The following is a 27,302-nucleotide window of genomic DNA, read 5'->3' on the forward strand; positions in this document are numbered from 1 at the left end:
CTTTTAATCTCCTAGATTTAATATTAAGTTTTATTTATATATCACACAGGTTCAGATACTTACAGATCGGACCTTATAAAGAAGAGATATCATATTCCGCGCTTAAATATTATTAGTGGGATACTGTATGCTGTCAGCTAGGAACAGCTAAAAAAAAAAGAAAAATAAAATATTTATCTTCTAGTTAATATTAAGACTATCAAAACCAAGATTTTATATTAACCCTACAACAGACTTTATAAATCTTTTCTGTCCAGCAGGAAAACTAACAAGGCCTTTAAAGTTACTAGAGTATATTTATCTACTAATTAATAAAAGAACTTTTAAGTTCTGATTGCTTTTCTTAAACTTATAAATTTAGTTGATACATCTGTATGCTCTTATAGTAGAATTCAGTTTATTCTAAGAGTCTTCCCTAAAATGCTTTTAAAGATCGGACTATTTATTTATAAAGAAGATCTTTTTATTAGGGCGTATATTAGCAAAAGCATAGAAAATATGCGTCAGATTATTAATAGAGATATCCTGGGATATATAATAATAGTTATAAATCGCCTGTTCTTGTTAATTACTACTAGTTTATATAAATAGGGAAAGAAGACATATACCTAGTTAGTAAAGTAGGCAGCAGAGATAAACCTGATATTTTTATTAAATAATAAAAAACTAGTAGTAGCGTGGGTTAAGCTGAGTATACTAAATAATAATAGTATCTGTATTATAGATCATAAATATTAGGAGATAGACTGAAAACAAGATATAGATATATAAAGCTATGTATAAAAAGTTATGTATATATATATATAAATATAAGAGCTCAGATCTATAAGACACTTTACTTCTATTTAATGTGAGCACCTTGACCACTTATTTTAGAGCTTTTTAATCTTATGCTAGGTATAAGTATTTAAGAATAGATTCTTTTATATCTGATACTGCCCTAAGAAACCTCATCAAAATAGCTACTAAGAAATAAAGTATCTGCTACCAATAATTAAATACTACTAAATCTAAATACCAGCAGCGCAGTTAACAGAAAAATCACTTATTCCGAAGGACTTTTAAGTACTCTATAGAATATAATGCAGATATATCTTTAGTTATTACCCTCAGGCATAATAGACAGATATTCTTTTTTAACTTGAATAGCTTATGGTCTCCTTTATATAAGCAGCTGGTATGTTATTTTGCGGGAGTTAAAAAATAATATACTAATAAAGTTACAGGCTTAATACTTTCTTAAGCCAAAGGAGATTATTTTTAATAAAATAACTAAATAATATGCATGATAAGGCTCCTATATATAAGGAACCTTTATTACTATTATAGCCAAAAGTTATATAACTAGATAGCATTACCTCAGATATATCTAAGTCTATTAACAGAAAAGTGCATATATTTATTCTTTCTTAATATCTCTGTTAAAGGCCTTTTCAAGCCTAAAAAATAGTTAGTTATTATAAATTAGAAACAGTATACTAGCTATCAGCATAAAGAAACCGGTTACAGAAGTAGTTACTATTGTAGTTATAAACCACAGCCCAGCTTATACTATATATATATTAATAAATATATTAAGAAATCCCATAACTAAATTAATCAGTACCGGTCTAGTAATATTAGTATGCCTCTTATAAAATAAATAAGTTATTTATAAAAAGAGTTTCCGAGCGAGCCATATGTAGTTTTCCCTTCTTTTATAATATAGCCAGCTTATATTATAAAGGCCTATAGCATAATATACAGCCGCAACTACTAAAAACAAGATATTCTATATAATATAAAATATTGACTTTTTAATATTACTTTTGGCTGCACTAGACTTGAACAATTCAGATACTCAGAGAGAGGCGAATATACCAGAAAATACAAGATATCCTGCTAAAAAAATCCAAATAAATAAAGTAGCTAGAATATTATCTAATAGTAGAATCTTTTCTATATTAAGAAACATTTTAACATAAAGATTAGGTGTAATAGATTAGGATTTATTATAGACGGACCTCTTCCAGCTTGTAAGAACAGCTAAAAAAAGCATCTTTATTATTTTATACTTTTCCGGTCGCCACATCTTATCGGATTAATAGATAATATAGATTCTAATAAGAACTAATCTTAGGGTCTATTATAATATATACCTTTTATGCTCAGAGCTAAAATTAATAATAAAAATAGTTTAATTATAGGTTAAGCTCTACTTAGTTTATCTAATAATTACTTATAAGATTTAAGATCTTATTAAAAAGAAAGCAGCAGGCGCCTCTGCTCTCTTTTATATAATCAAATATTAAACTTATATTTTATATTAAGCTTAGCATCACAGTAGTGGTTTTTACTGAATTAAGTTAGTTTAGTATATATAAAAAAGATAGAAGTTAACTTACTTCTAGTCCTAAGAAAAATATATATTTATAAAAAGATTCTTAGTATCGGATAATAATACTGTAAGTAAGAAATAACTGCAGCCACTGACTCCCATCCCGCCTATAATCTAATTATAATCTTTAGGACACGCAGGCTGTCCTTCTAGTATTGATTTAAAAATATAGCAGTATAATATAAGAGTAAACATAACATTACAGTTATTTTAAGTAGCTACTATAAATATTAATTTAATATCTTTTCCCTCCTTTGACTGGCTTGACTCCTCATAATAAAAATTAAAATATATATTAGAGTTTTCTTTTATTAACCAGCTTATAGTAATAGCCTCGGCAAAATTATAAGCCTTATCTACCGCAGAGCCAGTATCTTTAACCTTAAATATTAAGCTCCATAGTTTAGTATTTGGTGAAGAAAGCACTTTTATAGCACAGAAAATACTTGTAAGAGATATTATTTCCGGAACTAGTTTATTAGAAACTTTAGTTAAGCATGTTAGCTCTGATACTATAGAGACAGCTGAGGTTTTTAAGAAAATTAAGGGATTTAAAGACTTAATAGCAGAAGGAATAAATAAATAAATATTAGATATAATTAGCGGTATTACTGTAGAAATAGCGCTTATTTATTATCTGCCTAAAGAGTATGCCAGATATATAAATTAATTTTAAGTGAATATCTTAATATCATATTAGCTTTTTCCACAGCTACAGAAAGAATATACTCTAGTTAGGAGGATACCAGGGCCGGTAGTAGTAATTCTACCAGGTATAAAAAATTAACAGTATACCGCATATATAGAGATCTGAACTTATAACATGATATAACAGCCTTAGGTCTTGGAGATACTAGGCGGTAAAACTGTATTTAGAATATTATATCCTATTTTAGTGTCCGCAGCCTAAGCAGTTAGTACCGCTGCTAGGATAATATAAAAGAAATGGCAAATCATAAAGTTTATAGTTATTTAAATATTAGAATAAAAATAGTAATCCATCTAGCTAAAATATAAGAATTTATATTTATATTACTTTAAATATTAGCAGGAGAAAGCTTTCTATTCTAAAATTTATTTTTTATACTTAATATTTAAGCCGATTTCCTAAAGTTCTAATCTTTACTTATCTATAACATAGCAGTCTTTATATATATCCTAATATCTATTCTTGTAATAATAATCTCGGCCTCTAATATACTAGGTAGTATTTCTATAATTAATAATTTAAAAAATAACCTGTATATCTAGTCTATTTAAAAAAGTAATAGACTACTCCATATTATCAGCCCAAAATCAGTGTATTGCCAAACTTTATAGTTACTAATTATTAATAACACTAGTATCTCTATCAAGATTACTACTAAGAATAATAAATAGAATATCTTTTAGTTTAAATATAGTGTCTTCAAGTCTATACTTTACTAGGACTTATCATATATTAATATCAGAAATAACTTTAAAATTATTTGTCGTGGCTTTTCTGCTATACCAGATAATAAGAATTATATAACTGTTATATACAAGCCTGGAGATAAAAGCTGTCCTAATATCTATCTAAAGCCTAATAACAACTATATAATCTGCGGCTGTCCTGTGAAAACTAGTATACTGTTAAAGATTAGTTTATAAAAGATCTGCTATTAATATACAGGGAAAGGGCGGAATATATATATTATTAAAACAAAAAGGATTTAAGATCAGATTATTATATAATAGGTTGACAGGGCTCCTTGAGCAGATTTATATTAAAGGATAATAATAAATTATTTTATATAATAGATTTATTACTTACCTCCTCTAAAGGATAATAATCTACAGGGGCTCTTATATAAAATAAAATACTTAATAGATTTCTATTAACATCCATTAGAATATTAGGCCTTAATTCCCTCTAAATTCATCTAAGAATTATCTTCTTAGGGATTGACATGTCTCTGTATACTGTTAGGTTAAATCAATAACACCAAAGAGGAGGGCCGGTAACAGAGCGAGGAATAAGGCAAAAAATATTAGAATTTTTATTACTAATAATATTTATAAAGGTGTCCCAGTAAACACCTTTATTATATATATCCAGATAATATTAAATCTCTGCCCAGCTGGGGGCCGGCTTCCCAGCAGGGGTTAAACTGATAATCTTTTTTTTTAAGTTACTTAAGTTCTTTTTAAGCTAGTATAACTTCCACTAGGCCAGTTTTAATCTAATTATAAAGATATTATCTTTTTTAGAAAAGGCCTGTAGTGCTCAAAAAGTACTATATCTGGTCTTTTTATAAGTATTAGGATACTGGGATTATAATTATAATTTACAGAGAGCAGCCTTAACTATTATAAAAATATCTACTAAACTGATACTAATTACCAGATGGAATAATTTAGTAGCTCACTAAAGTCTAATATTTTTATATTTGTATTTATAGGACTGGGACTAGGCCAGCTTAAAAACAAACTTCTAGAGCTTATTACCACACTTATTTTTTATATTTATTTTTAAGTAATACTTAACAAGTATCTACTGCTTATTACCTAGTAGCTAAGGCTGCCAGGTTAAATTAAAGATTTACTCGGTGGTTTAAACAGCTTTATAATCTGAGAGCATTTCTTAGGCAAGATTTAACTAATACTATGGTAGTACCAGGCGGGATAAGTTTTTTTACTTAGCTCGGAGGCAGATAATCCAGATAAGCTAATTTAAATCCGGGGCTAATATAATAATATATTTTTTATTATATTACTAGGATAAAACCAGATTCTGTTACTGCCGGAGTATTTTAATAATAAAGTTATTAATTATATAGTAAGTACTATACTAGTTACAGTCCTAAATCAGGTTCACCAATCTATCACTTATATAGCATCTGTAGTAGATAATCTTACCAGTCGAGAGTTAAATTTTAACTAGTAACCAGTATTTAGCTTCTCTAATCAAAATCAGGGGTCAGCAGCGGTAGATATGAGTTAAAGTATCTAGCTTATATACTTTGCCTACCCACACTCCAAGTATCTCACGTGAATAAACAAGCTTTTGTGAGAAATAATTAATTATCTACTCACTTATAACTCTACCGGGGTATATAAGATCCTCTAGTATTACTCGGAGATACTGGCCGCTAAAGATCCCCTATGTATATTAAAAATGATCTGTGGGCGGAATCTAATCCAACAAAATATTATCGCCACGTATAAGGGCTAATCCAGTGTTCTGCACTGCCTGGGTGAATAAACACAGATCCACTTGGCTGGTGATATATAAATTCCCGTCTGAGAGTTCCGAAGTAAGGTCTAACTGTTGACTATGTGTTTCTGGTATTACTTGTGCCGCTAGCAACCTGGCTGATAAAACAGCTAGGGAAGGGACCGGAGAGAGAGCTAGTAAATACAAAGCTTTAGCTATTAATTATTAAAAATCAAGATCTATACTATTAGCTGGATTAGTACTAAATTATATATAATTATCTAGAGGACTAGTATCCAGCAGTTCTAATTTTATATCCCAGAGTGTATTCTGGTCAGTGAACCAGTTATTACTAGAGCTAATTTAAAGAAAGACCGGGATATTAAGGCTTGCTGCTGTAGATAACTAGATAATAAAAAGTAAGTTTTTAACTAGCTAGGTTAGGCCAAGTACGCTTCTAATATCTACTAGACTAAAGATATAGTCCATATCCACTATAGAAATATCAGGATAAGAAGGAGTATACAGGATTAAAAATATATAATTACTTAAGTTAGGTGTGTTAGCTTTTAAAGTATTAAAGTCTATTTCCGATATAAAAAAATTAACCCCCCTAGTATATTCAGTGTTAAAGGCCTGTCTATTATTATAATTACTACTAGTCTGACTAGTAGTATCTAACATACTTGATCCTTCGCTATTATTAGAAGACGCTGCTGGGGGGCTTTCCTTAATTATCCGAGTTATATTAACCAGAGAAAGTGGCTATTTACTTGTGTAATTAGGCTATAGCCTTCTTAAAATATTATAGAAAAATTTGGATGTGATAGTAGACTGTGTGTGTTCCGTATTAGATGTCCCTATTGCTGACTATATCACCTGAATAAGCTTGACCTAAATAAATTATTAGCACAGGAGCGGCCGGCCGCAGATATATATATATTAGAATAATAAATACTTGAGCCCTGCTCTTATTATTCATTAATGGCTGAGCTTCTTCTACTGCATGGTATAATACTATCTATTGTGATAGTTAATAATGGTTAGCAGTATATTATAAAGGTTTTAATAAACAAACCATCTTTTTATTTATTCTCTGTTAGACTTCAGAATTATCTATATTATCGGATTTAGTGCCAGAGAGGAGAGCAAAAGATTAAAGAAATTCTTTATTATAATTATAATCTCTGTAAGTAATATAAAATTACTATATAGATTAGGTGAATAAAGAAGCTTTATTTTTTAGTTTTTAAAACTTCTGAGCCTGGTCCTCTATTATATCTTGTTTTACTGGCGCAGAAAAGATAGGTTAAAACAGCTATTTTTAAGCCTTAAATAGTAGTTTAACCCTGGGCGAGATTAAAATCCTGTAAAGTAAAAATTATATATATTATCCTGTTGGGTCGGCAATTTCCACCTAATAATATTAAGAAAACAACTAACCCGATGGACAGAATCTTGTATTATAAGATAATACAGCCCTTCCCGGACCCGCTTGATTATAGCTCTTACTAATAAATATGCAGATTACTAAGTTATTAGTCTATAGGCTGATAGCAGACCCCTGTTTACAAATCATATGCCTTACTGAGTAACTCAGCTTATACCGCGCAAAGTCTTAGAGCCTTTAATACCATATTAAGATATTTTAAAACTAGCTTGTAAATATATAAAAAGAAAATGCTAAACTTTACCAAAAGTTTACTTTAGAATATTATTAGTATACTGCGGCTATTAGGGAGTTTTTATAGCTCCGGGAGCAGTTCTAGTGACTCTATATAATATTATTAGCTAATAGGGGGGAATCAGAAAATATTATTCCTTTTTTTCTTTATTTAGAGGCTAGGAAAATGGCTCTCTAGTAAGAGAAGCTCGAACTAAGCTAAAAAATATCTACTTTAAGATTAACCTGTCAGAAGATTAAGGAAAAGCACCTGCGCAAATAACAAACCTTTAAATCTGGCTATTACAGTCAGTAACAAGGATACTATATACTAATTAGCTTCCGCCCGGATATAAACAAAGGTTAACAGTAACTTATTCCGTGCTATAGTAGAGGATCTATATTATATATTTTCTTTTTTATTTCTTTTTTTCTACTCTTATAAAAAGAAAAAAAAAAGAAAAACAGGTTTACGTGCTTAAATACTACCTGTCTTACTGCTAATCTGCTGCCATTCTACTACTGTTAAGCCATTTATTAAGTAATTAACAGCAGGAGCAGTAAGATAAATATATATTTTTTAGCTACTTAGTCTAATATAGACTAGCCTTGTATATAATCTATAATAGATATATACTATATCTAAATTTTTATTCTGATTAACTAATATTAAATAAACTAAACCCTCTTCTTATAGCGGCGGTGTGGCCGTATCACTGCTACACTTTTATATTTAACATATAAATTATATAACTTATACTCTGACTGTGGTAGTAAATTTTACAGGCTAATAGTAGTGTGGCCAACCGCGTCTAGCCCCTACTGATCCAGAAACTAATATAAGATAAATAAAAAGCCGCCTAGTCTTTGTATATAAATGCAGGTAAGCTATAAAGATAGTATAATTAGGCTGTTTAACTCCCTAATAATAAATCAAATAGGTATGCAGTATCTTATATAATGTTGGTATATAGCTTCCTTATAGGGTGATATACTTAGGTGATCCCTATCTAATATATATATTAAGGCCTCTGGATGAAGTCCTTAGAGAGCTTAAACTATTATCTTCCCAGGGATACAATATTATATAATACTATTATAGTAGTAATACCTGTCTTCCCAGCTAGATCCTATAGATAATTTTAAGAACAAGCTAGCAAGCAAAAGTAATATTAAGACTGGTAATATCTTTACTCTAGCTATTTTATTAACAAGCATAATTATTTATTATATCTTCTCTATTATATTTAATAAGGGTTTTTTATCAGGAAACTCCATATTTAACTGATAGTAGTTCTGTTTTAATCTTTTATTAATTTATCTGATTAGTTCCTGCCAGGCTTGCTTGAAATCTATGGATATTATAAATAAATTATATAGGCGAAAAATAAACCTACTCGTCCGGTATTAGCGGCGATCACGACGGTATAAGATAATAGGGGTATGACTAAGAGCAGCTGATCCTGTTCTAAGGGATATTAGCGCCCCAGGCTCGGACCTGGAGGGCCATATAAACTAGATCTTAGATTAATAAATTAGTGCTAGATTGTTATATTTAAGACTATTATTTTTGTAATTACTAACGCCCGTGATCTTAACTAATAGGAAGAAACTATTATCTATTAGCTGGCCCCTATAGTAAGACAGGATTCTTAAAACTAATATTAGGGCTGCTATAGTTGCACGGGCATTATAATTAAATTAAAGATATATAGTTTATAGTTAACAGTCTTAAAGTATACTATTACCATACTTTAGGCTTCTTACCCTTATTAACAGCCTTATAAATATAATAATACATTTTTTCTATTAAACTAGTAATCTAAGATATATAATATTTTAATAGCATATCTTTATTATTAGTAGCGCCTGTAGCCTGTTGGTAATTTATTAATAGTACTAAATACTCAGTTATTACAGTAACAGTGACCTTTTTTCCTGAAATAGACTAGATACTAAATATATCCTAACTAGGATTAAATTATTGCTGGAGCAGCTTATCCCATATATTTATACTATATTAGCTGTTAGTCTACTAACAGTGTACAGCCCGAACAGTCTTTACTTAAATAGACTGTGGAGCCGGATTCTGGCAAAGGAACTATTTTATTAAGTTATACAGTGTGTGAATATACTCTCGGATAATCTATTATTAATAAAAGAGCTTTAATACAGTAAAGCCTCCTGTAAATAGTTAGTTATATTAACCAGAAATATAATATAAAAAAGTATATACCGGAGCTAGTACTAAAAGTAATATTAAATAGGTCTTGTACTGGGTACTCCTTTCTAAGTTGATATTATATATAGTTAAAAAATTAGAGTAGGATAAATCCCCGAACACCCCTATTATCTACTATAATAGCGCGCATATATGTAGTTAGAGGCAGGACCTGGATTAGGTTATTACAGTGACTTTTACAAAGTATATACTGTCTAACCAGGTACTTGTATTCTGTATTTTTAAGTAACTGGCTATAGGCAGTAGCGTATAAATTATAATATGTATGGCCGTAGACAAGAGTATACTACAGCGGTATTATTAGATACACAAGGCATGTGTGATTAATATATATATTCCTAAGGAGGTCTCTCTATTAAACAAGTATTAATATATAAACACGGTATAATAGCCCTTGCCTAAATATAATTCGGCTATATAGTTTCGCAAGATAATATTTAATTAATTAATAGTCTATTAATAGCTTGCCTAATATAACCAGTGAGTCCTGATATAAAGTATAATATAATGAGTTAAATACTGTAACAGGGCTAAAACCTAGAGTTTAGTTAATCAGTGTTACTAGGTTATTATAAAGTTACCCACTATACTCCCCTGATGCATATATATTGACTAAAAGTATAGATATAATAAATTCCGCGCGAGTATCTTATAAATATGATTTTATTAGCTTTAGAAAGTTCTTTATATGGGCAGCATAGATATATCCCGGGTAAGTACCACAGGCGCTTCGGATAAATTTAAACGGCTTTATTATTATCTGACAGATATAAAGAAGGGCTCAGTAAAAATAATATTTAAGATAATATGTTAAGAAGAGATACCTGTCTTTTTTATAGTGCTGACGGCTTAGATCAAGGGTTATTAATATCTTATTTTTAAAAAAATAATACTAGGTTATACCGGATAGTTCGCCCTAGGATAAGAAAAGTAAACTAGGCGCCCTAAAAATATTTAATATCTTAGTATTTTGCTTGAGAAAAGAGTAAAAATTATGTTTATCTAAAAGGTCCTGTGTAGTACTTATACTACTTTCTGAAATAATAATTAATTATGGACGGTAGTCTAAATTAGATACTTCACGGCCTAGTATTACCTATATTATAAGCACCGTGCGGATAACATCTAGGCCGCTAAAATTATCTATAAAGATATATATAATATTAATAAACAAAAATAGGAGACAAGCAAGTATAATATCTAAAAGATGATGGTTATTATATACTATATAGTGAATAAGTATTTCCTCTTAGCTATTAATACCTGACTTTGTGTCTAGATAAGTGAAATGTAGGTTACAGCTGGTAAAAAGGATTAAATACTTCTTGTATAATGTCTGGTTGTTTATCTGTAAATATAAATAAGGAGTTCCATAGGGAATCGGGTTTGCTAGGAAAATATAATATATAATAATATTCTTGCGCTGTTGGCCCAGAAAGAGAGTAAGCCTAGGAAGCTATATCTTAGGTAAAATTAGTTGTTCTCTAAAATAGCTCAGACATCTTCTATAATAAATAAAAGTATCTACTGAGTTACTGACTGGCCTCAGCTAATTAATCTCCTATATAATAGTCTCTTCAATTAATATTAAAAATAGGTTAGTATCTGGGAGGATGATTTACTTTTATAATATAATATAAACAGTGGTATGATACTATTCCGGTTCTTTTGTAGGTTTTTAGCACCTGGTCTCTTATATTAGGCTATATAGTAGCAAAATTATATTTTATGTATATATAGTCAAAGGTAATAAAATTTTAGCAGCTAGATATATATTACTAGTCCTGTCTAAACTAAACACTGTTGTGTATCTAGAGCCTCCACGGCCTGATTAAGGAGCAGTTTCATCTTATTATACAGTATACTTTTTATCTCGTAGGTTCTCTCTGTATAGTTCAGGCGTTTTTTAATCATATTATAGTCCCTTTTTATTTCAGACAACTTCCTCTTAAGTAAGTTTAGAACTGTAGTAATCTATTTAATCTTATGGCTAATAGCGATAGTTAGTTATTTAATAAAGGCGGAAATCTGATTAATGGCCTGTATTATCTAATAAGATTTATTCTTGTATACTGTGTTGTTGAGTAGTTTGTGTATATAATTATAGAGATCGCAAATATATTGCTGTCTGGCTTCAGTATAACCTATATACTATTAATAAAGTAGCGACTTATGCCAGAGGAGTCATATAATATATCTGTGTAATTATTAGTATCTATAATAATTAGTTATATTATATAATTATATTTTTTTGAAAGCAGACTGATAAATTTATGTGTAGTGGTTTACAGCCTAAAAATATACAGCTAGAGTGGCTCTAATTTATACCTGTATGTTACTTTTAAAGTCGCTAATTATATAAAGGTAGTATATATCTTATTATGCCTTATATAAAGGCTTATACTTCCCCAGAAATTCAAAAATTATTCCTGTATATTTTTTAATTTATATCTTTATCCTAACTGTAATATAAGAAGATATATATAGTCTGACAGAGTCTACGGAATACAGTGCCTCTATATATAATAAGGTTAATAATAAAGCCTCGCCTGATCACCCTAGCACGCCTAGTTTATTTAAATACTATCTAATACTAAAAGGCGGACGCAGCTCAGCTGTTAAGGTGTTACCTTTAAATATCTGGCACCTAAAAAAGAAGTATCTTACTAAAGCTAAAAAATATAAGAAGATAGTATCTAAGGCTTTATTCCTCCGGGCTAAAAATCTGTAGCTCTGTTAAATTTAAAAATCTGCTATTAACTTTTATAAAGGGACTGTTGATCTGATAGCAGAAGATCTCGCCTAAGGTATAAAATAAATTTATATTACCCTAACTCAGTTTTATATTATCTTTAAGATTATTAAACAAGCTTTTTGCCTTCTTAAGAAATATAAGATAGCTAATATTAAAGCTATTTTGCAAGAACTTACAATTATATTTGAGATATACTATAAAGGTCTAGATAAGATTTACCAGGGGGCACTTAATCTAGAAAATGGTTAAATATTATTTTTTAACCGGGTATTCTACTTGAACTAGAGCTACAAGAAGTTCTTTAGGATCAGCTATAACAAGGATCTATTTTATGATTGTTAGCTCATAGATTATCTAGTATATATCTATATTTCATATAAACAGTCTTATTATAAGCCAGCCCTAAATACAGTACTATACCTGCTCAGGGCCATAACAGTTTTATAAAAATTCATACTAGTATCTATTAGTCAGTCAATTAGGGATTAGCTGATAACAACTCTATATCTATAGTAGTGTTAAGGCCGATTGTTCTCCCTTTAGACCTTATAAAAACTTAACCAGGGCAGGTGTGTGGGATATATCTAACTTAAAAAATTACCTTATAATCAGGGCTAAGGAGTAAAGGTTATTGTAGTATTCTTACTGGCCACAGAGAAGACTATTTCCTATATTTACTATAATATATGTAAGAATTATTATAAATAAATATATTTCTTTTATTTACTAAGCTTTACTGTTCCGTGTAAATTGAAGCAAATATTTTTAACTTGAATCTCTCTATAAGAGATCCCTAGTATGTTATAAATATACTTTAGGGCTGATAGAATACTATAGTATACCGCAGCTGTTTCAGCCATATCCCAGTATAGATAAAAACTTAGAATATCTTTCAGTGATACCACAGTGGTTTCGTATATAATTATAATATATACATCCTTAATGTAGAGGCGATATAAGTTCACCATATTTCAGTAAATAACTGGCCTAAAATTAATATACATATAATCTTATAGTTTAATCTAACAAATAAATACTATAGTATAGGGGTAGACCTTCAGAAACATTAAATAATAACCTAGACCTAAAATCACTTTATACTAGTAGTACTTCCAGGGATCAACCCCGGCCTACTTAAAGATGATATCCTCTAACTTAGTAGTACTTGAAGGGTTAATCGGTGCTAGCTTTATAATTTTATTTGAAAAACTTCAGATATCTCGAATTCTGCCTTTATTTATTACTGCTATTATGAGCTAGATCCCGGATAATAGACTAATATGAGATTGTCTACTCTCTGGGATATATATACATATAATATAAATAAGTTTATACAGATGATTTTCTGGCAGACAGCTTTAGATTAGAGCTAAAAAATACACATAGGGTATACCCTATAAGTATGCCCCGTGGGTATACCCCGTGGATATACCCACGGGTACGTAAGTAGGCAGCAAGGAGTTCCGTTATATAATATTACAGAGGAGCTAGTATTACTCTAGATTAAGGAGTTAATAGTAAGGCGGATATTATAACCTGTCCGGGTCAGAAAAAGGATATCCTGATCTGCCTAACTAGGTTTCGGGAAAGTACTCTATAAGGGATACAGCTTATTATAAGTAAAAAAAAAAGTTGGTGTAAGTAAAAAATCTCTTTTTTTAAAACTCCTCCTAAGTTAACAGACAAGCCCGTGACTATCACAGAACGGTATTTATATAATATTATAGTTACTTAAAAGTATTACTGAATCTTAGCACTCAACTATGCTATTTACTAAATTTTTATTATTATACTAGAAATAAATATATCTGATTTTTCAGACTAGGATGTCCTGCATATTAAGGGTAATATATTTATAAGTTATACATGTGTTTTTTTTGATCACCTAGATTTTTCTACTTTAAGTAGTCGCATCTTTGATAAAAGAAATATAACATGTCTTATTAATATCTATAACAATGCCGGTTATAAATAATTAGAGCTTATACACTGGATACCTACTTTAATTTCTATTAGCGAATTAGAACAGATTCTCTAAAATAATAACTTTTTTTATTTATCTCTAACTCTGAATAATCTTCTGCTTATCTAACTACTAAATAATACATTTCTACACGCCCTGTCCGGAAGACATCACTATAAGACTGCTAAGAAGTTTTTTACTAGCCTACAAGACTGCTGGTGGATAGTCACACTTTTAAATAAAGATAATAATAGGGCCTTTATTTAAATAATTAATAATACTTACTTATATAAATAATAGTCCCGCCGGCTTTCCTTACCGTGTTAGCCGAAAAGTTTAATAATACAATGCTATACCTGGATAATAAATTATATAGTAAAATTCGGATATATTATCTTATATATTAATAGGCATAATCTGCTAAATAAAAGAGTTAAATTATTTTTAGCTCTAAAAGGCGGGACTATAATTACCTGCACGAAAACTAAGTATATAAGCCTTTTTATAATATTCTAAATATACTACTTTAGTTTCCGGCTATTATTATTTTATTTTATCTCGGAAATATTTAATGATTTTTCAGAATAAAGTATGGCGAGGAACTAGCTACATATATAAAGTATATTTTTAGCGCGTGGACTAGAATCATATGCGGAATACCAGGATATCTGCTAGATATTATCTTAATAACTTATCTTCAAGATCGCTGTCTAAGATAGTCTTTTACTAATAAAAGCTATATTAATACCCTCTTTGCGAGCAGAAGACTATTTGCTGATGTGTAAGATCCTATATATTATGCTTTACTAAAAGAACAGTTATTCATATTTAATAGTATTATTCTATCTATTACCACATTCTTAAAGAATACTAAGTACTTAGAGCCGGCAGCTATATTACTTAGAGCTTTTCTTTCCCACAAGTTCACAGGAATATTATGCTAGCAGATAATATATTATTTTAGCCTTAATATAATATCAGGTGAAGGATTCTGGCTAGAATACCAGCAAATTTAGCTTATAGCCCTCCATATATTCCCTTTTATAACAATATTTAAACCCCTACAGAACAAAAGAAGTTATAAAGCACACTTTAATAATAATTATTAGGGCCTTTTAGCACATTCTATACTAAACTATAACTTTGATTCTCCTAAAATTTAGTAGATTATCAGCTATTATCCTACTTTAGATATGCTACCTGAACTTCTTATGGACCCGAAACTATCTATTAATATAAGTCAGAGATAGAAATTAAGGCAATAATATAGCATATTAATAAAAAGTATGTTTAATAGTATCAGCCTTTATCTATGCTTGGAAAACATACAGCATACTTTATTACCGGAGCCAGGAGCAGTAGCTATTAGTATATTTACTATTATATATAAAATATTTATGTCTTTCTTTAATAAAAATAGGGAGATTTTTACTAGTACTTACAATAAAGTATCCCTGACAGAGTAAAATTACGAGCCTGAACTAACAGAGTTCTCTGCTATAAATATAATAATAAATAAGCCAGAAAACTAAGAAGGTATATTATTATAAGATAATTAACAGCCAGAGCAGTATCCTGTAGCATAAAATAAGTATATAAATTTATTATAAAGGGTCTTAGTTAACGAAAATACAGAACCCCGAATAAGTAAGTGAAATAGACTGCCTGCTTTATTTTTACTATTACTTAATCCATCTGACGGCCAACCACAACCCTCAGGAGAAATAATACTATTTTTAGTTCTAGATATAGAAAATATATTTAATATATAATTAATATGGGTTGTACCTGAGTATAATATAGCGAATGTCTAGATTTTATAAATAGTAATATTATTTCCTGTTATAGCTAATTCTGAAGCTGTAATTCCAGATTTAAATACTTTTAATATTTATATTTAGGAGAATGCAGTAACCAGAGAAAAGGTAGAAATATATCCTAGTAAAATAGAAGATTATTTTAAAATCTTAGGCGCTAAGTACGGCATTTATATTTATAATAAGGCAGTCCTATATTATTTTAATAAAGCGTCACTTTCTCTATTAGAAAATTTTATTTTTAGAAAGGAAAGATAGTGGTTTGTATGTTATGATAACCAGAGGCTTGTTATAATAAATTAGGAAAAAGTATAATCCTTTATATAAATAATAACCTTTATATTATGTGGCAATAAGCCAAGTAGTTTCTATAATACGGGAAAAAACATACAAGGACTGGGTAAGCTATAATTATGTTCTGGCCTATAATATAGTCTATGATATGTCTTATGCACTGGCTTACGCTTAGGTGGCCTATGCTGTAATTTATAATGATAAGCCTGAGCCATAGCCTAGTTCTTGTTGGCCTACGCCCATGGGGCCTGGGCCATAGTCCACTTCTTGGGCCTACGCCCATGGGGCCTGGGCCATAGTCCAGTTCTCGTTGGCCTACGCCCATGGGGCCTGGGCCATAGTCCTGTTCTCGCCGGCCTACGCCTATGGGGCCTGGGCCATAGTCCAGTTCTTGTTGGCCTACACCCATAGGGCCTGGGCTATAGTCTACTTCTTGGGCCTATGCCCATGGGGCCTGAGCTATAGTCCAGTTCTTGTTAGCCTACGCCTATGGGACCTGGGCCATAGTCCTGTTCTTGTTGGCCTACGCCCATAGGGCCTGGGCCATAGTCCTGTTCTCGCCGGCCTACGCCCATGGGGCCTGGGCCATGGCCCTGTTCTCGTTGGTCTATGTCTATGGGGCCTGAGCCATAGTCCAGTTCTTGGGCCTACGCCCATAGGGCTTATGCTATAATTGATTATTATAAACCTATGTCTATGAATAGCGCATGTTTAAAATATGCTATTTTAAAATATATCTAGTATATTATATACAGGAACTCCAGGACTATTAATAAAATTATATAGGCTTTTCCTGATCATATAGGGGAAAAGTGTTCTCTGCGTAAAGTTAGTTTTTAGTATATTGCTATATGGATGTGACTGATTATTTGCCTTGGCGAAGGCAGCTAGCTTTTTAAGGAACTGCTATTATAGGTAATAATATATTTATTCTTGTATTAGATTATCAGATATATCTTATACTATTTGGCTAAAGATTATATAATAAACTTGTTGGCGGCCTTTAACAGGCGTACTTTCCTTTCTTTAAACAAGGTCTTAGGTTTATGAGGTATACACTATGACAGAGTATAAACCTTATATAATTATAATTTAGAATATTGAGAAGGCAGCTATTTAGTTTTATAATTCTTATATATTAGTATTTCTCCCTCTGGGCCTTGAATAACCAAGTAGACCTTGTAGTAAAAGAGTTTGCTAATCTTATTGCTTTACCTAATAAGCTAAGCAGATGCTTTTTTAAACTATGATTTTTTGTTCTTTTGGTACTGTTTTTCCTGTAAAATATTATTTATTTTTATTTAGTCAGAAAATGGGAGAAAAGATCTGATTAATAGTATCCTATCTATCTTATATATATCTCTCTTTTAAGCGCCTGTGTATATTAAGCAAAAATGGATCTTCTTATTATTTATTTAATCTGCCTAAGTGGTTTAATAGGCCTGTTTTTCCTCCAGGCATGCCTGGGTTTTATCTGTCTATAGTTCCCTCCTTGGTTCTTGGCTGTAGTCCTATATTAATAGTCTTTATTATCGCTCTCTTAGGGGCTTTTACAGTGTTAAAGCTATAATAAGTTAATATTACAGCTAATATATTGGCCAGGCACTATATTATATAATATAATTAGTGTAAAAAGGTTAGTTAAGGCTAGTACACGGGCAGTATCTCTGGCTGTATTTAACTTTATTATCCTTCTTACGGGCTTAAGGCTGTACCTGGTCGCTGATATTTTAGGGCTTAATTTAAATATATTTATTTTTATATATTGCACGGCTGGCTGGATGGCTATATTACAGATATTAGTTTATATAATAATAGCTAATTAAACTATTGATATACATTAATTGATTTTAGGACATCGCGAAGGGATTATGGCAAGACAGCCTTTATTTAATATATATAGTATATTAATTATTACAGGGTGCTTTATTTATTACTATTTTTATTTTAGCCTCTGTGAAGCCTGTTCAGCGATATATATATAAAATATTTGCTATATTATATTATAATCTTAGTATCTGCTATCTTGTATTTTCCTGGATTTATATCCTTTATATAAAAGCTGATTTATCGCCTTGGCCGCCTAACTTTAGTATTAGCTATTTAGAAGCTGTTAGTCTATTATTTCTTTTTATTACTCTTATCCAGTTCGGAAGAGTAGTATATTATAACTTTTGATTTAGTGAGCTCTTATTAATTACTAGGGTATATTAATATTACTAGAGTAATGATAGCAGCAGAGAAGTACCACACTTATTTAAGCTATATATATAGTTACTATATAGATAGGATATTCATGCTGGTCAGATAATATATATATATTTATAAACTATAAAGCTTGGGTTTTTTATACAAGCCCACCTATTCTCTATTACCTGGTGGGATAGTCCAGGGCTCGCATGCCGTGCTTATAAACCCCTAGATGACAAAATATTAAAGGACCTGGGGAGTCTAAGGTAGAATATAAAGCTTAAATCTACTAAAAAAGATCAGAATAGGTCTTCTATTATCTAGTTAATTATATAGCCGCAATAGGGACTTATGAGAGACCTCGCTGCCTATGCTTCTTATACTAACTTAAGAGTGATTATTAATAGGCCTTATAGTGTTAATTTAAGTTTAGAATGCTTCGGCTATATTATAATATTTATATAAGGAATTGGTATTGCTGCATAAATACTGTATATTAAGAAGGCTTTTTATGGCTCTCTTGCAGGGAGACTTCCTATATATTAGATTTTACTAATCTGGGAGGCGTAAAAAGATATATTTCACTAGATATTGTAGAGCATAACATACTGACTTCTTCCTAGAAGATCTTCTTATTATATAAGAATGGATGACCTACCTCTTAAAGAAGGACCATGATAATTATAATAGAATATTAGTAAGAAATTATATATTACTATATATAACTGTTTCTGATATATGCTTAGATGCTAGATATTCAATTATATATTATTAATTAAGTCAGAAGCCTATATTATAGCTGACAAGTAAGAAGGTTTTCTAGCATTATTAATATAATATCTGTGCTCAGAGAAGAATTTAAATCACGCTATAGTAAAATATTAATAATAGGTAAGTATTTATCCTAATTAAACTCTTCTTATTAATATTTTTAGTTTCTGCTGGTTATTAATTTATTCTTTTTTTAAAAAAATATTTATTAGAGCAGACCAAGCAGAGTGACTTGGAGAAGGAAGTTAAATTATTATATCTGGACTTTTAGCTATATAAAATGCTAAGCTGGACCCAGCAGATAATAATAGGAGTATAAAAGAATAGTTAAAGCGGATTGTGCGCAGTTATTTCCGGGTGTAGTATATAAATATATTATTTTCCTAAATTTTAGTAAGCCAAAAGAGATTGAAGTTAAATATTATTTCTTATTTAATACCTGTTATATTACTATAAGATTACCATAATTTATATGGCTGGACTTGTTAATGTCTGATTTTGAGAGTAAAGGTTTAACCTGGTTTTTTATAATAATAGCAAAACTACTATTCTATCTATATTATATAGAGTAGTATTAACAAGCCGGTAGCCTTATAGTTAAGCTTTTTAAAGCATAACACGAGCCTACAGATATAGAGGAGGCAGATATAATTTATTATAAATTCTTTGTAATTAATGAAGAAATATATTAGTATAATACTAAGTACAGCGTGAATACTAAGATAGGAATTATTGATCTTGATATATTCCTATATATATAGAAGATAGGGGCCTCAGAGGCCCATTTAGAGTATTTCTGCTGATTTTATTATTATCCTGTGGACTGGGCCTACCTACTACCTAGGTCTGGTGCCAAGTATTATCTATACAGGCCCGGTTACTGGACAAACTATGACTGGGAAATACTAGAGCTGCTTTTATAATGTGTGTGGAAGCTGTGGATAGCAAAGTTATCAGATAGTATTATTAAGGAAGTCAAATTTGTCTTAGTGAAGTTTAAATTAGATTTTAACTGATATGTAAATTAACTATATAAAATATATGAGTACTCTTCCCCTTAGATGAATATTGGATTTCTTGAGGCAGATTATTTATTTAGTATGTACTAGGAGCTAGCAATATATCTGCATGATAAAAATATTGGGGTTTATGTAGAATACCGTGAAAAGCTTTAGATAGAGTATGTGTTGAATGGGTACCCTGGGAGCTAGGTACCTGGTTAGTTTGAGAAGGAGAAGAAATAGACAGACTATATGTTTTATCTGGTTTCTATTGAAAATAGCAATAAGCAGATTAGTTATTACTTGAAACATAGTATTCTACTTAACTGATTAAACTAACAGAGTTCACAGGGATAGTCCATCAGTTAGTTACCTTAATTTGATTATGGAAAATAATATTCAAACAAGTTAAGCTAGCAATTAAATTGACTAAATAATATTAAATTATAAAGCCCTCTGCCTTGGTCGATTCTTATAATATATGAAATCTTAAGATTATATTTTTGGTATGTATTTACTCTAAAAAAAGTAGTATGTATTATATAAATACAGACACTGCCATTAATAAAAATCACATTACTTAGACTATAATCTAAAGTCATACTGTGAAGAACATATATATATAATATTATTTTTTAATCATGGATAATAGTAATCAGTATAAAATACAGTATCCCGCCCTTCTAATCCTTTATGAAAAGGAAGGAAGTTCTAAGGCTGGGAAGGCCCGCAGTACTCCAGTTTATAATACCAGTTAAGCCTTAAATATCTGGAATCCTTTTGTGGATCAGTACTTGCATATCTCTCTTACGAGAACAGACCAGGACTCGGATACTGTTATAGGTTCTAGAATAGGGGGAAACCCCCCTTTTATTCCGGAAATAATATATTTATTAGATCTATTGAGCGCTGGGCCTGGATAAGGCTTAAATAATATTTATATATTAGATAAAGAAAGCGGAAACTCAGATTCAGCTACTACCGAAAAGCCCGTGAAGTTGATTACTCTAGAAATACAGAAGCAAGTAGTTAATGAAATATTTGGGGGGGAGTAAACTAATTATAAGTGTATTTTAGATGTTTGTAAAACAGCTAGTAAAAAAGAAATAAAATATGCCTTTTTTAAGAAAATCATGCTAGTCCATCCTAACCACTATCAGGAAAATAAAGAGTCTAAGAATAAGGCTAAAATAGTATTTGAGTATAAAGAGCAAATCTCTTAACTATAAGCTAATAGTATTACTAATAGAGCTTTTAGGGGTATAAATAGTATATTATTAGCTTGTTAAAAATCTATTAGTATTTGATAATCTGCAAGCTGGTATAAGCTTTAATATGGAAGCATTTGATTTGTCGGATGATGAGGACGACCAGACTAAAAATAATAAACATGAAGGAGGGTTTAATAATCTGCTAATTAGCTTGAATAAAGAGTTAAAAAGAGAATTAATTCTTAAGCTTATATTGCGCCAAATTAACCAGTTAGAGAAAAAGAAAGTGCCATAGACCGCGCCAGCTAAGGTTTTATAAGTTTATGAGAAAGTAGCTTCTGATATCTAATAAATTCTGTTAGATCCTAATCACAAAGGAGCTTTTGATAAGGTAAATATTATATGCGGAATAGTTAAACAAGGATTAACACAGGAAGTCTTCGATCTTAATGTTAGGCTAATTAGCGTGCTAGCTAAGAAGAGAACTTAATTATATAAATTATTATATTAAGATCCAGAAGACATGTTATAGATAACCTTTTACATATTTGTATTTCTAATATTTGAATATAAAAAATTATATAATAACTGGCCCCAGAGCTAGTATCTGGATAAACCCTCTAAAACAGTCTTTATAATCTTTAATATATTAGCTAATCCTTATATAAAGATCCTGAAAAAAGATCCTGAAAACATAGATATAGTAATAAAAATTAATTACCTGAATTCTCAGGCTAGTGTGTATTATACTAATAATAGTATAATAGATCTATAGAGCCTAGACAGTCTTATTCTATATTATTATGAATTAGTTGCTGCCCGGCCTAGTAATATAAGCTTTGACTAGTGCTATAGATTGCTAGAAAAATATATTATGGAAAAGAATTACCCGCGCTCCTGGGCAATAAGGCATCTGGAATTAGGAGAAGGTATTAGCTTAATAAAGCCAGATAATAATTATAGGGCTATAAGATTAAGTGATAGTGTAAAATAGCTAGACTGAAGCGGTTAAGCCTTAAGGTTAAATAAAAATATAAGGTTAGTATATAATAACTAAACTTTGAAATCTAGTGGAAGTTTAAGTAGCCCAGCTCTTCTAAATATCTCTAGCTCTGTCTTAACTATAAGGGATGGGGAGATTATATATAGCTATAGAATATAGGTGATAAGTGTAAAGCACGGTTAACTAGTATATCTTTTTATAGTTCTGCCGGATAAAGGGGTTCTTATTAGTAAACTATGATCCAGTAGTATAATAAGTAAAAATTTAAGGGAGAGATACTTGGCCTCTAATATAATTAATAAGGTTAGAAAGATTACTAAGGAAGATAAAAGATACTAGCAGAAATTAGAAACTATTTTTATTTATATCTCGGAAAACTAAAAATAAAGGGCCCCTGAGATCTGGATTATGCTATTAATAGTAGACTGCTCAGAAACAGGAGAATTATAGAATATTAAGAGGCCCCTAATTACATAATCTAAATATTAGAAGTTCCGAAGCCGTACTGATATAGATTATAATATTATTTAGTTTTTTAAATAGAATAGAAGAATCTTGCCTAAAAAACTAGTAGTCTGGTTATTTCTAAGATATAAAAGTAAAGTAAATAGGCCTAATCTCATGGTGTCTGTATTAAATAATAGTAAGGGAAAGGGTCCTGAAGAAAAAGCTGTCTAATATAATATTTTAGCTGCTATTAAGAGAGCCAATCAGAACACCTTTATAAGTGATATAATAAGAATATTAAAGGCACAACAACAGTAAATAAATAATTTAATTATTTTGATACAGACAAAGCTTAATATAAGTAACTGATTAATTTAGTTATCTAAATAGTTAAGGGTGGCTAGTCTAGAGAATACACTCTGGTTTTCTCTAATTATAAATAATAATTCTTGTATACAGTAAATTTAGTATTATAGTATAATATATATTGTAAAGCCTGCGCTTAATATAAGGGCTAATTCGGATAATAAAGATAATTTTATATGGATTATCTAACTATTCAGCCGGGTTACAGTGACATAGCTACTTGGAGAGATAAGAAGAATAGCTTTATACAGCTAAATACCTTTTAGTAATAATATATTTATCCGAATCATGTAATACTGCGTGTAGAGACTAGTAAATAATAGCTTTAGTGCCTGGTATTTAGATGTATCTCTAATATATAAAGGTACGTTAATCACCTACTAGAAGTTCCTAAACAAGATACCACAGATAATCTTTTTAAAATAGCAGATACTTCTAGCGTCAGCTACAGCCCTAACTAACTTTAAATATATCACAGATATAAACATTAAAGGGCTATATATTATATGATCCAGCTATATAAAGCCTATATAGCAGAACCTGTAAAAATTAATAAAGCAGAGGAAGCAGTGGCTTAGTTATAATATATTAACACTTAGATTCAAGAAATGAATTATAAGCTTGAGCTGCCAAATATTCTAGGGACTGTTGATTATAAAATATTCCTATATAACTGGGATATGAAGCAAGACCAAGCTTTATTAAAAGGCGGATTTAAAGATTTCTGCACTAGAAAATAATATATAAAAAGGTAGAGTAATACCCCCCTAACATATGACTATAGATACTTTTCAGAGCCAGAGGAGTCTAATAATAATAGTTAGGAGATTCTGGTCCCTTAGCTTTGTTTTATCTGGGTGATATAAAAGAGACAGGACAGACTAGGTGCTTAGAAAGAATTTCTTGATAATCTTAAAAATATATTTTTTAGATATTTAGGAGGCCCTGGCAAAGACCTGTCTGTTAGTTAAAATAACATATTAACTATTCTGATCTTTTTATATGAGATAAGCAGATTGTTTAATTTATTATATAATAATAAAGATGTTTTGTAAACTACGGAATATGATTATAAGAAAGAAAGAGAAATACTTTGGCGCATATACGAATTATAAGGATTTTTATATAATTAGATCCCTGAATGTGCTATAATTAAAAAAGACTTATATAAAGATATTAATTAATAGATCCCAAAAAATGGCTTCTCTATATTTTATTAATATTATGTCTATATATTCTGATAAAGATTTGCTTGCATAAAATATTAGACTACCTGCTTAATATAAACAGGCGATCTGCCGGTAATTCAGATCTTCTTCAGAGATAGATGAATTTAAGGCTATTAAGTAACCTGAGGGGGTGAGAGGCGATTTAAATGATATAAGAAATAATGAAATAGCGGTCAGGCAGCAGACTACTATATATACAAATACTCCTTAAAAATCAGATTAGCATAGTTCCCTGCTATATTTACCCGTGCTGCCTATCTAAAACCTTAAAGAATCTATCACCCGATTATTTAGCTGCCACAGATTAAGTTATTACCTATCTTTATGCAAATTGATCGCCCTAATAGAAAGAGTTCTTTATAAGCTATATAATAGTCTAATTAAATAGAAACTAGGAAAGTAATATACAGTGATTATTTTTATTACTAAGGCTGAATTCCTTGCTCTCTCTGAGGTAGCTAAGGCTATATATTAATAAAGGAGCCATGGGATTTAATCCCGGACACGAAGTCAATATCTATTATAATAATTAATAGACTGTTTAATTAGTCAATGCTGAGGATGTTGAGCAGAGATCTAAGCTATATTATATTAATATATACTAATTATAGATCTGTCAGGAAATACAGAGAGAAGATCTCCGCGTAAAATAGATCCCTACTAACCGGATAATCACTAATAGTTTTATTAAGGCTCTCCTTAGTTAGAAATACTACAAGTTTCTCAGGATGTTGAATCTTATTAATATTAAACATCTCATCCTTGCTTAAGAAGGCAATTAGACCTCACTTGTTGATAAAGGGGTGTATTACAGTTCAGGTGGTGGAGCGATTAACTAATTAATTATTACCTTACTTATTTAAATATCCGAAATCACGTAATTCACCATATTATAAAATAAAGTCATAAATTAACGATCTTTTTATTAATTTAACCCCTGAGAAAGCGTTATAAATAGCTGGGAAATACTATAATTAAAATATAGATTAAGTAATATTATCATCTAGATAGTACTTAAAATTATTAAAGGCCTTAGTGGCTTAATTTTTGATAGGCCTCAGTAGCCAGTTTTAATGGCTCTATGCCTTGCAACCTGATAAATAGCCGCAGTTATCTTGATTAAACAGCCCCGGTGCTCCTAAAGGCCTTACTCGCTTAATTTAGTTAAAATTAATTAATCTTTCTTATAAGTTTTATCTTAGAATACCTAATATTTCTATAATTCTTGCTTATATTATCTAATTTAGGCTAGCTCTGTATACAGCCTGAACTATATATATGCAGTTACCTATCAAAAGAAGTTATATACTTTAAGCTGATCCTGATTACCTTTATTGATTTTATTTAGCCTCAGAGCACTACTTGATCTGAAGACCTAGGTATTATTTACTGTCATCCATGTTTAATTACTATACTAAATAGAGCACCGTAGACCCTGCAATATCACTGTTTATATATATTAGAAAGAAATTTAAAGTAACTATAAGATTAGTTAATTATCTATTAGCAGTTTAATCAGACTTGACTTACTATCTCCGAATAGTAGCTTTAATCCTGAGGTTTCGTGGTATACACTTCCTAGTTAGAGTTTATAGCTTTATATCTGAGCTAGGCTGGGTTCCTGATTAAACGTCTTGCTCTCTGGAGGGCTATAAGGGATATCTAGTATAGTATCACCAGAAATAATACTTGGCTCTCGGATAAAAAAGGAAAATTAAAATCTAAGTTTATTTTCTTAATAGTTATTAACAGGAATCTGGTTCTAAATATTTTTAAAATTATAATCTAAGGTCTGGCTCTCTGGAGGGTTGTAAAGAGTATTATTAGAGATAATATTTTATTCTCGGAGTAAAGGCAAATAAAACTTGAGTTTATTATTATAATTAAAGGTCTGGCTCTCTGGGGGGCTGTAAGAAATATCCCGGATAAAAGATAATAATTAAAGTTTAAGTTCTTTATTTTCATTAAGGGTCTGGCTCTCTGGAGGGCTGTAGGGAGTATCTCGGATTAAAAGAAGAAACTAAAATTTAAATCTATTTCCTTAATAATTAACAGAAATAAGGTCCTGGATGCTTCCCGTAGGGAGATAAGCTATTTTTGATTAATTAATAAACTGTGGAATCGGCTATAATAAACAAAATAAAAGTAATTATTTAAAAGCTGCCAGAATAGCAGTATTTATTACCTTACTTCTCAGTTTTCTGGATATTTGATAGAGTAACTATAACTATTAGAAAAAGTATTTATAGACTATATCTTCGTAAATCATGATGCCTAGTTTTTGTTATACTGTACCAAGTATGTGGAACATAAAACCAAGATTACCACTTATCTACGGCTTACTGTAATAATTTCTTAGCTATAATGTTAAGTTAGCCCTTAATTTTGAACTTCAAGGTTATGGTTATTAACCGAAAAGTTGGTAGTCATGGTAAGATTGACAATGGCAGGGGATGGAAGTAGTATCATGATACTAACTGGTATAGCAGATGACCCGGCCGACACTAGATATAATAAGCCTAACAAAATAACTAATGAAACAGACTTTATGTGTAAAATATGTTATAACAAAAGTGTTGAGCTAGTCCTGAGATACAGCTATATCTTCTGTTATTCTTGTATTAACAAATTTTATTATAATTCTATCTTTGATCGCGCAAACAAGATTGCTATAGTTGCCTGAGAGCGGCTGGTAAGTTAGTACTGGGCCTTATGCTGTCTAGGTTGTAGAATAGATATAATAGGGGTTTATACTGAAATCTCGGATTTCTACTTTCCCTTTTATTATCCAGATG

General features: G+C 30.3%; 4 protein-coding genes across 4 annotated transcripts; 3 read left to right on the forward strand and 1 right to left on the reverse strand.

Moving 5' to 3' along the window:
• Nucleotides 1-1,033: 1,033 nt before the first annotated feature.
• P170DRAFT_360084 (uncharacterized protein) lies at nucleotides 1,034-1,207 on the forward strand (the record flags this gene model as incomplete). Its single annotated transcript, XM_024844399.1, has 1 exon — nucleotides 1,034-1,207. A coding segment is annotated over one exon (174 nt), but the record flags the coding sequence as incomplete, so codon positions are not given.
• A 262-nt stretch (nucleotides 1,208-1,469) lies between these two features.
• P170DRAFT_359174 (uncharacterized protein) lies at nucleotides 1,470-1,637 on the forward strand (the record flags this gene model as incomplete). Its single annotated transcript, XM_024844339.1, has 1 exon — nucleotides 1,470-1,637. A coding segment is annotated over one exon (168 nt), but the record flags the coding sequence as incomplete, so codon positions are not given.
• Nucleotides 1,638-11,969: 10,332 nt separating this feature from the next.
• On the forward strand, nucleotides 11,970-12,191 carry P170DRAFT_359716 (uncharacterized protein; the record flags this gene model as incomplete). Its single annotated transcript, XM_024844370.1, has 1 exon — nucleotides 11,970-12,191. A coding segment is annotated over one exon (222 nt), but the record flags the coding sequence as incomplete, so codon positions are not given.
• Nucleotides 12,192-15,864: 3,673 nt separating this feature from the next.
• On the reverse strand, nucleotides 15,865-16,864 carry P170DRAFT_427038 (uncharacterized protein; the record flags this gene model as incomplete). Its single annotated transcript, XM_024847753.1, has 6 exons — nucleotides 15,865-15,908; nucleotides 15,967-15,988; nucleotides 16,387-16,400; nucleotides 16,459-16,474; nucleotides 16,567-16,728; nucleotides 16,775-16,864. 6 exons carry the CDS (start codon nucleotides 16,862-16,864, stop codon nucleotides 15,865-15,867), a joined length of 348 nt encoding a protein of 115 aa, XP_024703148.1.
• Nucleotides 16,865-27,302: the final 10,438 nt, after the last annotated feature.

Source organism: Aspergillus steynii, assembly GCF_002849105.1.
Source record: "Aspergillus steynii IBT 23096 chromosome Unknown P170scaffold_5, whole genome shotgun sequence".
In the NCBI taxonomy this organism is placed as follows: domain Eukaryota; kingdom Fungi; phylum Ascomycota; class Eurotiomycetes; order Eurotiales; family Aspergillaceae; genus Aspergillus; species Aspergillus steynii.